We start from the raw sequence: 12,652 nt of genomic DNA on the forward strand, positions 1-12,652 counted from the left end.
TGGCCACGTCCCCGCTGCCAGTCAGCTCGCGGAGCTCGGCCTGATCCCCGCGGGGTCGGGTGCCGCTCGTGCTTGCTTCCTCAGGGACTGCCCACGCTCCCGCACCTCGGTGTGTTCCCGCTAGCCGCGTTTCCTGCGAGAGGAGCCCGTGCCACCCGTGACGGGCCATTGCCATTCTCCTATTACGTTACCTCTCGGTCGTCCGACTATGGCACTGCCCAAACGTTTTGCTGCCTTGCGGCCGTGCATCAGTCTCTTGGTGTAGCAAGGGATCCTTGTATAGAAGGGGAAGCAGGCGTTTCCCCGGATCCCAGCAACCCACGTACTTGTAAATTAAACTCTGTGGGTGCCTCACCGTGCTTCAGCAGGTGAGTCCACTGGTTGCTCTATTGGATGCTTATAATCTCTTGAGCATAAGCCATCATGAAGATGTCATTCTTGTAATTACTGGATTTTTGGCTGTGAGTAACTTACTTTACTAATCAAAGAATTTGGAAATAGGAGCTTCTTTTTAGTTTTCTTCTTAGCCAAACTATATGCTCTTGCATTCAGAGGGACATTGTGATGAGATGAGAATGATCATTTTATCAGTGTGGATGCTGAACAGTGAACTTTGGAGTTGGCCGTTTATGGTAGGCATTTGCAGCAGCACATTGTGATTCTTGCTGAGCACTAATTCTTGTGGCCACCTACTGTGAAGCAGTGTTAACATCCAAGAAATCAGGATGGTTATCGCAATTCTGAAGTATTATATTTTTTCTCACTATTCTTGCAAACCCTTTGACTGGTGATGGGCGGGAGGATGGGCTGTGGAGGCATTACATTGCAATAAGGGGAAGAAAGGAGCATGAGGTTCTTGTGTTAAGTGGTGAGGAGAGAACAGTGATCTAGAGAATATTGCATGGTGCTGTTACGGAAGAGAGTAGGACGTCGATTTAGCATATAGGTAACTGTATAGTTAGAAGTAGAGAGTATTATGCAGAACAAATCCAGTGTAAGTAAATAACTCAATATGGAGAGCAAGTCAAAAGAGTTCTGTAGAAGATTGTCTTTGATGTGGAATCATTGCCTCTGAGCACAACATACACTATGGTTGAAGTATGTCTGAGTGTCATCACCAAGGTTTGGAAAAGATCTACAAGATCATCCAGTCCAAACATCCACCTATCACCAATAGTTCTCAATAAATCATGTCTCTCAATGAAATGTCTAAATGTTCCTTGAACACCGCCAGGGTCAATGACTCCGCCGCCTCTCTGGGCAGCCCATTCCAGCTTTCAGAGTGACATCCAACCTCAATCTCCCCTGACACAACTTGAGTCCATTCCTTCTAATCCTATTGCTAATTATGTGGAAGAAGAGGCCAACCCCCAGCTCACTACAACATCCCTTCAGGTAGTTATAGAGAGGATAAATTCTCCTGAGCCTCCTCCTATCCAGACTGACCAATCCCTGCTCCCTCGATTGCTTCTCATAAGACTTGTGCTCCAGACCCCTCACCAGCTTCATTGCCCCTCTCTGGACATGCTCCAGGGCCTTAATGTCTTTGTTGTAGTGAGGAGTCCAAAAATTGAATGCAGTACTTGAGGTAGAGCCTCACCAGTGCTGAGTACAGAGGTACAATTACCTCCATGCTCCTGCTAGCACCACTATTATTGATACAAGCCGGGATGCTGTTGGCCTTCTTGGCCACCTGGGCACACCACTGGCTCATGTTCAGCCGAGCATCAACCAGTATCCCTGGGGTCCATTTCCTCTACACTCTTACAGCTACTCTGCCCCAAGCCTGTAATGTTGCCTGGCATTGCTATGGCCAAAGTGCAGGACACAACACTTGGTCTTGTTGAACCTCATTCCACTGGCTTCAGCCCAGTGATTATCTGACAGCTTCCATGCATCTCACTCAACTTTTAGTCATTTTTTATAACAGAATCTCTCATGTGGGTTGCTTAGTCAAAAAAGATCTGTAACAAAACTGACAACAGTTATCAATTCTATCAACATCTGCACCATTATAAAATGTAACACTGACAACAAGTCTACAAACAAAAAGGCTTTAACATGCTTATACCTCTAAGCTGAAAGAGAGTGGAGTGTTTTACCATGATTTTGGCATTGTATTTCAGCATTCAGAATAGGCAGAGTCACAGATCAAAATATTACTGAGCTACTACAGGGTGGACACTCCATCAGGTAATCTATCACCTGTATACTGGGTAACAACATTTTGTGCTGAGGCCTGCAGTCAGTTTTTAGGGTAAGCGATTAAGAAAAGCACAATAAACTTCTTCCCAAAGACACAACTCTGAGTGAACTAAGTGGGCAAGACCAATCATGCTCCAAAAGATTTACTGTTTGTTCATTATAGAAATTAGAAGAATATTTGCTCTGGATCAGAGGATGCAATCTTGGTAGCAGTCAGATGCAAAATAACTCAGCGTGACTTTGCTATGTCCTTTATTGGAGATTGTTTTGTGTAAATATTTGTTCCTAAAGAAAAGCTGATATTAAATATAACTATCAATGCAATATGGAATAATACAGAAAACATGTACATAGTCAATTCAGAATTGTACAGCTTTCAGGATAATCTGTACATTAAAAGTGTATTATCAAATCAAATAGTTCAGCAGTGGGGGGTGAGTGGGAGGGGAATCAGCAAGTTTCATGTGCTCTGAAATTCTTTGAAGGGGTATTAAAAAAGTAAGTTAAAATGAACTTTCCCATACAGGTGTCCTGTTTTCTGGCTCATCTGAGAAGATAATTTCTAAATTTTACAGTTTTGAGCTACTAGAGGTACATTGTAGCACCTGTTATTTTTTATTTTTTTTAATCTCTAAATTAATTAGAGATAGTATCTACAGATCATTTGTTATTTTTATTAACTTGACATCACCTGAGGCACCATAACACCAGAATTAAGTGAGATTTAAGAAATATTACTAAATAAGAAAGGGCGTGAACTAACTTCTGATGAGATTAATGATAAAATGCTTGTTTATGTCAATGCAAGTGCTACTGCCTTTGTTTTGACCAAGATCATGACCGATTACATGATGCTTTAAAGCATACAGCTTTGTACCAAGATTCTTTCAGAAAATTCTGATGACCTTTGAAGTTGATTTCTGGATGAATATAATTACAATTGAAGTTACTTAAAGATGCTCATCTCCTTTATATTAACAGAATTAAAAGGGTAACTGTGCCCTCTGTTGTGAATTTCCTTTCCCATATTTACTTCTGATCAGCTTTTGATTGGAATAAGAACTGGCAAAGAAAAACATGCTGATGTTTTTTTTCTTGCAGTCTACAGGACTCTGCAGCATTCACACTGCATGAAAGTATTTCTAATGTAGTTGATATTATCTGTGCTTTTTGTGTGTGTGTCTTGGCTGAACTACTTGTTTAGAGAAACTATAGGAATTATGAATCTCTTATCAAATCTTGTAATGATTTTTGTTAATTTCTTAAGCTATTGTGGCTTTAATCTCCCTGTGTGTTGTGTTAGTAAAAGAAGTTAATGACTCCTCCTGTCAATTTAATGGTTATTATATATTCGGTATGTATTCATTATGATTGTATTTTCCTAAGTTCTCCATAGAAATTACATGTTCTGATAACTACTGTTGTATCATTAATGTTAAGTGAGCTCTGTCTTCTCAGCCTAATGTTTTAACACTTGAGACTTTTTTCCCCCAGGTTTGTGTTCACCACGTTAGATCGTGCAGCAGCATCCGCTTTATAAAATCAAAATATGCGTGCGTGTTTGACAAATCTGCCTTCAACTTTAGTCATCAGCACCGATTTTTCAGAACATCTGCTGGTAATCTTTTTCATAATAAAATATTTCAATTTGCTTGTTTATGAATGTTATGTTAGTGACTTGTATATAATTGGTATTTAACTATTTTTACTGTGTTCAGATTATTCTGTCTGATGTCTCACACTTAATATTAAGCAAGCTGATTTTCCTTGTTTTTTTGTTTTTTAAGTTTCACGTGGCCAAATTGTCCAATTTAAGCTTTCTGATATTGGAGAGGGTATTACGGAGGTGACTGTGAAAGAATGGTAAGCTCAGCTTTCTAAGAAATAGATTAAGAAATCAGCATGTAGTTTAATTACTATCTGTAATTATCAAGTATCAATAATTATTTCAGAGAGTATGTTTACTGGGCTACTATTGAAGTCTTTCAAGTTTTGATTTCCACATTTTGAACCTTTGTCTGTAGTGACCTTTACATTTTGTTTATTTGTAATCTGTTATATTTGGGAATAGAAAAGGTAGAGGATGCCCTAACTGCACCTGTATGTAGGCTTTCTTTCAGTGATTATTGTTTTCAGAGGAGATCTAGGCTGAGCTTTAGAACTTTAGAAAAAATGACAACTCCAGAGAATCTACATGGTTTTATCCTGTACCCCTTCTCCATTTACTTTGATAGAAAAATGTAAATTGTTCCTAGAAAGGCAGCAAGTAATGGTTTAATCAAAATCAAGGAGTCAAGTAGAGAAAGTGTTGCAATGCCTTGCTCTTTGTACAAATAGGATCATTAGAAGACTTGGGTTGGAAGTTACCTTAAAGACTAGTTCTAACTCTCTGCTATGGGCAGGGCTGCCACCCACCAGATCAGGCTACACAGGGTCCTATCTAACCTGGCCTTGAATGCCTCCAGAGTTGGGGCATCTACAGCTTCTCTGGGCAGCCTGTGCCAGAGTGCCACCATACTCTGAGTAAGGAAGTAAAATAGGAAAATAGGAGAAATATCTCTTTGTACAGGAGACAGTTTCCCATTTCTAGATTTTTTTTTCTGAAACTGTTTATATACTGGTCTTAACAACTTGAAATGGAGACCTTCTTCAGCTTCAAACCAAGTTAGGTTATTTTTTTTGTTTGTTTTGTTTTTTTTTGAGATGGTTTATAATCTGTCACGAAAAATTTTCTTAGCAGAAATAATAGTAAAAATTGTATACATGATTGTATTCTGAAATGTGTCATTTCACACAAGTAGTTTTGGAGCAATCTGGTGGAAAGTATATAGCAAATGTATCTGTTGTATAATCTGTCACTTTATCCAGAATGCATTTTGTATTGTGAGGATGTATATAACTGAACTTAATCTAAAGAATATGCAGCATAGATTTTTACTATTATAACATTTTATAGTAGCATGTGTCTTTTCTTTTAGGTATATAAAAGAAGGTGATAGTGTTTCTCAGTTTGATAGCATCTGTGAAGTGCAAAGCGATAAAGCTTCTGTTACTATTACTAGTCGTTACGATGGCGTCATTAGAAAACTCCATTACAATTTAGATGAAATAGCTTATGTTGGAAAACCACTTGTGGACATTGAAATTGATGCTTCAAAAGGTATTGTAAGCAGTTTTTCTCTTGCATATTTTGTGTTTGTCAACTAGAGCATGTTGCCTAGAACCATGTTCACATGACTTTGGACGTCCCAAAGAGGTGGGACTCCACAGACTCTTTAGGTAGTGTGCCCCAGCGCACAGTTACCCACACACTGAAAACATTTTTCCTTGTGCACTGGCAAAGCTTCCTGTGTTCCAGTTTGTGCCCAGGAGATATTTCATCCTGACACTGGATGTTGCTGAAAGAGCTTTACTCTGTCTTCTTTACACTCTCTCTTCAAATATTTATATGCATTGATGAGATCCACCTATCTCATCAGAAGAACCATCTTTTTCTAGGCTAAACAGTCCCAGCTCTGTCAGCCTTTTTTCATAAGAGGAAAGCCCCAGTCCCCTGATCATCTTTGTTGGCCCTTAGCTGAACTTCCTCCATTATCTCTCTCGTCCTGGGGAGGCCAGAGCTGGATACAGTACTCGAGATGTGACCCTACTAGTGCTGAATAGAGGGGAAAGATCACCTTTCTCAGCCTGCTGGTAACACTGCTCTTAACAGTTATCGTTAGATACCTTTTCCAGAAAGACTTGTTGCTTACTCATGTGCAGCCTTTCCTCTGAGAGGCCTATATTTAACTGCATTTGTCTAGAAACACCAACATACCCAGGGAGAGGATAGATCACTATTAACCATCAGTATTATAATATCAAGTATTCTGAGGGCTAGCTAATACTTCCTTTGTTAGTTTTTGTAAAAAATTTGAGACTTTGTTCCGCCTTTTTTTTTCAACTGCCTATTTAACATGTGCCTGAGTTACAAACTTTAAAGCGAATTCTGAAATTTAACAAATACCTATAACCTAATTAAATTAAATTTTTTCTTCTTGCTTTCAGGTGTTGCTCCAGAAGAAGATGTTGTTGAAACACCAGCTATGTCTCATGAGGAACACACACACCAGGAGATAAAAGGTCACAAAACATTAGCAACACCTGCAGTTCGTCGTCTTGCTATGGAAAACAATGTAAGTTTGCTGAATTACATCTTGTCACATTTTATCCCTCTTTTACATACCAGTTTGACTGAGAGGATATGGATTAGAGGATAGTACAGTGAGGGATGTCTTGTTTTTGAATATATTTCAGATGTGTAAACACCATTGTAGAGATGGAGATAATAATGCTTTCTGATGATTATGGCAACTCAGAGAAGAATTAGTGGGCTTAAAATGCAGCCATGTTACTTTAGGATGGTGGTTTCTAAAAAACAGTGGAAGTATTGGAATGGATCCATGGGGCAGAACAGGAAGTAGAGAAAAATTGAATCTCACCTTTAGCTACCTTCCTCTGTTCTCCAGATTTATGTAAGAGCAAGAAATGGACTATACGGTCCTTTAAGGACTTTTCTAATTCTTTTTCTGTGTTAATCTATAAATTACGCTGTGTTTTTGAAAGCTTATGGTGCATTTTTTTTTGAGAAAAATAAAACAACAAATAGAGAAATTTAAATGACAGATAACTCCCTTCAAATTAGTATCTCATTATTGATCCTGTAATAACGAGGTAAGTAGTATTCACTGTTCTTCCGTTAAGTATGCAATTAAGATGTTTTATGGGCCTTTTAGGTGATTCAAATAATGTTGCATCCCTAGTAAATCAACAGAAAGTGTTACCTGATGCTATCAAGACAGATGGGTTCTTTAGAGATCCTGGGTACAATGAGGATGCTACTAAGCTGGAATTGCAATTAAAACATTATTAGTTCACCAAATTTTTGTAATTAGTGTAGCACAGATTTTATTTATTTATTTATTTATTTATTTATTTATAGTGTAGTGTACAGTTACTCAGTATTTGTTCTAATCACCTGGACCAGATCAGGCCAAAATAGTAATAGTAATAGTAACCATGCAATATAACAGTCACAATCTGGATTTGTAGATGATATAAAGGAATATGAGTCACTCCTATCATCCTGGGAGGAAGCATACCACAGTGGAGCTGTCCCTGAGCACAAGGGGTCACGCATTTTGCTGTCCAGCAGTGGATCCATTCCAAATCCCCCCTTAAGACTTGCAGCTGTTTGATTTTACAGGCTGTGCTCCGTGTCCTGTTAAGCTTCCCTGTTCTGTGGTGGGTTGGTTGGGCTCATTTTGGGTGGTTGAGTGCCCAGGACCTTCAAGATGCCAATAGAGAGGGAAAAGTTGTCCAGCTACCTGCAGCCTTCAAAGCCAATGAGGAGAGGTTGAGCAAGGACTAATACAAGACCCATTTGCTGTAATAGATATTTGTCTGATAAAATGTTGTTGGGTTATGCTAACAGACTCTTTCGGAAAGCCTTTTGTGATAGGACAAGGGGAAGGAAATGCTTTCAAAATAGAAGAGAGGAGATTTAGATTAGATTTAAGGACAGATTTTTTTACAAATAAGGATGGTGAGGCACTGGAACCTGGAACAGGTTGCCCAGAGAGGTGATGGACGCCCCTTCTTTGGAGGCTTTCAAAGCCAGGCTGGACCAGACTCTGAGCAACTTATCTAGCTGTAGATGTCCCTTTTTTTTTTGTGGGGGAGTTGGGCTAGATGGCCTTTAAAAGGATCCCTTCCAATTCAAAACATTCTGTGATTCCATGCTAACCATATTAACAGAGATTAAGAGCCAGGAGTTTTGATCACAGAAAAGGAAATAAAATGGCAGATATGTTGGATCAATAACTGTTAACCATATTTCATAGTATAGGAATACTTATATTGCTGTATATATATATGTTGTAAAGAAAGTGTCACAGTTTGTTACATACTTTTCAGATTAAATTGAGTGAAGTTATTGGAACAGGGAAAGATAACAGAATCCTGAAGGAAGACATTCTCAATTTTTTGGCCAAACAAACGGGAGCTATCCTACCTCCATCACCAAAGGCTGAAATTATTGCACCGTTGTCAAAATCAGAGACAGTGCCAACTGCTCCAAAGGACAAAGCACGCAAAATTCCAATACCTATTTCCAGACCCATTGTGTTTTCAGGAAAAGATAAAACCGAACCTGTAACAGGTAAATCATCAAGTACAAAAATCTTGAGAAATTGCTTGCAGTGAACTACTGGTGAATGTAACTCAATGAATGTTTGGCTCCATTTGATGGGAGTGTTTCAATTTATTATTTTATGTGAGAAATAGGAAAACATGCTCTCTGCAAGAAGATGTTGCATAAAGTTATTATTTTCTGATATAATTGTTCGTATTTTGGTTGGATGAAGTTTGGTTGCAAGTTGCGCTTGCTCATTTTTAACCCATGTTTCTTCAAATAGTTTCTGAAACAGTTTGGAATTTAGAAACACTTGTGAGTTTGTTACAGTTTGAGTCATTATGTAATTAGTAGCAGAGTAATTTCTTTCAGAGAAACAATAAAAGAGATAAGAAAAAATCTCATTGAAAGAGGAAAATAAAATATTTTAATTTTCAAATAATTGGAATTTCAGTTCCAAGAAGTCAATTTTGTTCATGTAAGAAGTCAGTGAATTTTTTCCAGGTTTTCACAAGGCAATGGTAAAGACTATGAGTGCCGCCTTAAAGATCCCTCACTTCGGTTATTGTGATGAGATTGACTTGACTCACCTTGTTCAGTTGCGAGAAGAGCTCAAACCTTTAGCACAAAGTCGTGGAATTAAGCTTTCCTTTATGCCTTTCTTCATAAAGGTAAGAAATGCAGCAGAACACTATATGTAGTACTAATGCAGATTTTACCAAAATCTTGTGATAGATCATTGTTTTAAGTTTGGAGCACACAGATCACAAGAAAAACATCAGGTTTTCTTGTTTAATGTACCATTTATCAATTTACTGTAGGAACTGTAGTTAGGTTAGATAATATGGGAATGGAGAAATAAGAGCAGATACAGCATGACACAGTAAGTGAGTAAGCATCGCTGAGTGTGTAACTTAAACAAAACATATTTTAGAAACAATTGGTAGTGTTGGTGACCTTCATTAAAATCAGTCTCACTTAAAATGCCATGTAATTGTTGTTGTTGGCATTGAATCCCTCAGATGAATGAATATGTTTATGTTGTTCAGGTGAATTGCACATATGCCTTCTCTGGTTCAAACACTTGTACTCATATAGTTGTCACGGTTTCATTTCAAATTGCTGTCATCACTGAAGGCTGAATGCATAGCTTAATCTAAAATTTCTGATAATGCTATTTCAACTGGAGTGTCAAGTACTTATTTTGCTCACTCTTTTTAGGGGGAATTACTGTTCCCTGAAATAACCACCTAATTGGAGAGTTTAGAATGAAATTGCTGTGGAATATCCTCACTTTTTCTTGGGATAATGAATTCTAATTATGGAACAGGAAATAACTTGAGAAATTGATTATTACTTTTTGTATGTCTGTCTGACATATGTTTGTTTTTTATAAGTTTCTCCTTCTGTTACTGTGATCATAACAGAATATCAACATGCAAGGAGCATGTAGGAGAGTTGAAGCCACATTTGATTGTATCAAGGAAATCTAGATTATTAGCCTCACTTGTCTCCCAGTGTTCCTTGCTTTCCATGCACTTTTCTGAGTTATCAAGTATAAGAATCTATCTTTTTGTTTATCTTTAACAGGCAGCTTCTCTGGGATTATTGCAGTATCCCATTCTTAATGCTTCTTTGGATGAAAGCTGTCAAAATGTTACTTACAAGGTTTGTAAACTTTTTGATAAAAGTTGTGAGCAGGAAACCCAAACTAACATTTAATGAGGGCTTTTCAGAATGTCTGAGGCAATTGAATATAAAAACTGTAGCGGTGTGCTGGAAAATAATTTAAGTATCCAGATTCTGTCTCAGATTAAATTTCATTCAGTATAGATCTTATTTCAGTGGTTTGTTTAATTAAAGTCTTTTTTTTTTCTTTTTTTTCTCTCCACTTCAGCTTGCTCTCAAAAATGCATATTATTGTAGTGATTTCCTGGTTTCCCCCTGAAGATAGACCAAGCAATTGTAATAATAATATCTAAAATCCGAAGACAGTAATTTTTAGTAATGGCACAGTGCCTCTGCTGTTTGGACTCTCAGCTATTATGTATTAAATCATATTTTAAGCCCAGTTTTGATAAAACTTATTTCATTTTTGTACAAGGTGCTGGCCAGATACTTCTAGATAGAAGTGTCTATTTTCTTAATTGATGTGTATATATGTGTGTGTGTATGTATTTACATATAGTTAGTAAAACTTCCTTTTATGCTGTTTTATCAGACTCTCTCAGATGAATCCTTACATGCTCTTTCTAGCAAGTATGCGTGTTGTGTTGACTGCTTCTGTTAATGTCTGGTTAATGAAACTTATTGTAGGCTTCACACAACATTGGAGTTGCTATGGACACAGAACAAGGTTTAATTGTCCCAAATGTGAAAAATGTTCAAGTCAGTAGTATCTTTGAGATTGCTTCTGAATTAAATCGCCTACAAGCCTTGGGCTCTGCCGGCCAACTGGGAACAAATGACCTCACTGGGGGAACGTTCACCCTTTCAAATATTGGCACAGTAAGTACAAGAAAAATGAGAACTTGCGTCTGAAAACTGCATTTGAAGTGAACATCTTAATAAAAGTTTAATATGCAAAGAACAAAATGAGTAGTAATTCCTGCGAGAAGCTTTTCAAATAAGTGATACAATTATTTGTTAACTAATATCCCTGGCATTTTCTTTTTTAGATTGGTGGTACTTATGCCAAAGCAGTGATTCTACCTCCTGAAGTCGCTATTGGAGCACTTGGAAAGATACAGGTATATTGAATTTATCTCAGTAATGTGTTTAACTCTAGTGAACTAAGGTTGTCTTCAGTGAAAATGTTCTTATGTGTTTTCTCGTTTTTAATATAAACTTCCTTCTGTTAAATAAGTGCCTAGCTTGTGATTAAAAAGTGTTGTGGTATTTTTAGATGGCTAAGCAGAGACACTGAAGTCTTTTATGCCAAAGTTTCAGCTTTTTCTCTAGAATTCTCTAGCATTCACTCAGGTCTGTATTTAATCTTCTAGTTATTAGCAAACAACATAAACATATTATTTTAAGTTTTTGTAACGTGGCAATAGCAGTCTTACTATAATTAAGGAGAAAACTTGAGACTTAAAGTATTTTAATAGTATTTAGCTTTATAAGCCAGATGGCTGAATCTATACATGACTCTGTGGTCATGGCAGTTTCTTATTTTCTGAATTTTGGTATTTAACTATTTAATGCAGACATTTGAGATCAATGCTGGAGATGACAGTAATATCAATTAAAAATACTTTTCACATGTTCTTCCTATGAGCCTCATTCCTCATTTCATGAGGAATGCTTTAGGAAAACTGCCATTTTGAGCACTAAAAAAGTGCTAGTAATTAAAAGTGTAAGTAATTATTCAGGAGAAAGCTTCTGGGTCAGTGAAAGTTTTCACTACTTCTCTGTATCCAGGATGGTGGAAAGTGGATATCGCTGTTCATTATGTAGGTTCACAGAAACAAGAATGGGAAGCTCTTTCATTTCTGAATGACACTACTGCTGTCTGTCTGACTTAGCAAAATATTTGAATTTAGACTAACAATAAAAATGCGGTTTTGCTAAAGAAAATATTTAATATTTCTATTTTTATCTTACTCCTTTCACTGGTTTTTAGGTTCTTCCTCGATTTAATGGAAAAGGTGAAGTATTTAAAGCACAGATAATGAATGTGAGCTGGTCAGCTGATCACCGCATTATTGATGGAGCTACAATGGCCCGTTTTTCTAACCTCTGGAAATCTTATTTGGAGAACCCTGCTTCGATGCTGCTAGACCTTAAATAAAGGAAATCATGGCTAGAATATGCCTTTAAACTGTGTTAGACTGAATAACTACAAAAGCTGGCTTTGCTAGCACATGCCCTTTGCTACTCATATTATATAATAACTTTATGTGGTTAAAAGTTCTCAACAGCTGATATCAGTCTATCGATTAATTGTTACTTCTTTTAATTAGTAGTGCTGTATTTTCTTCTACAGCAGGCTGTCAATACGTCATGGCACAATTTCTGAATATGGTGATGGATTGTCTTTATTTTGCCTTCTGTAATACATATGATTGTAAGACTGGTGTAAATGAATCACTGATCTACATCTGTAGTATTTTTAAACAGATTAACTCATTTTGAAGGTAAAAACGCACAGTTCTTCTTTGTTGGAAACAAAATTATCTTAACAGATAATATCAAAATTTCCAAAAGAAGTTATGCAAAATTAAATGCAAATAAAATGCCTATTATGCTTCTGCTATAAGATGTCCAGAGAGCTTT

General features: G+C 37.1%; 1 protein-coding gene across 1 annotated transcript; it reads left to right on the forward strand.

Moving 5' to 3' along the window:
* Window positions 1-2,712: 2,712 nt before the first annotated feature.
* Window positions 2,713-12,631, forward strand: DBT (dihydrolipoamide branched chain transacylase E2; the record flags this gene model as incomplete). The annotated part of the gene is made up of 11 exons (XM_031554952.1): window positions 2,713-2,796; window positions 3,700-3,823; window positions 3,993-4,068; window positions 5,184-5,365; window positions 6,253-6,380; window positions 8,161-8,404; window positions 8,882-9,048; window positions 9,968-10,045; window positions 10,694-10,885; window positions 11,056-11,127; window positions 12,000-12,631. Coding segments are annotated over 11 exons (1,515 nt in total), but the record flags the coding sequence as incomplete, so codon positions are not given.
* Window positions 12,632-12,652: the final 21 nt, after the last annotated feature.

Source organism: Meleagris gallopavo, chromosome 10 (genome assembly GCF_000146605.3).
Source record: "Meleagris gallopavo isolate NT-WF06-2002-E0010 breed Aviagen turkey brand Nicholas breeding stock chromosome 10, Turkey_5.1, whole genome shotgun sequence".
In the NCBI taxonomy this organism is placed as follows: domain Eukaryota; kingdom Metazoa; phylum Chordata; class Aves; order Galliformes; family Phasianidae; genus Meleagris; species Meleagris gallopavo.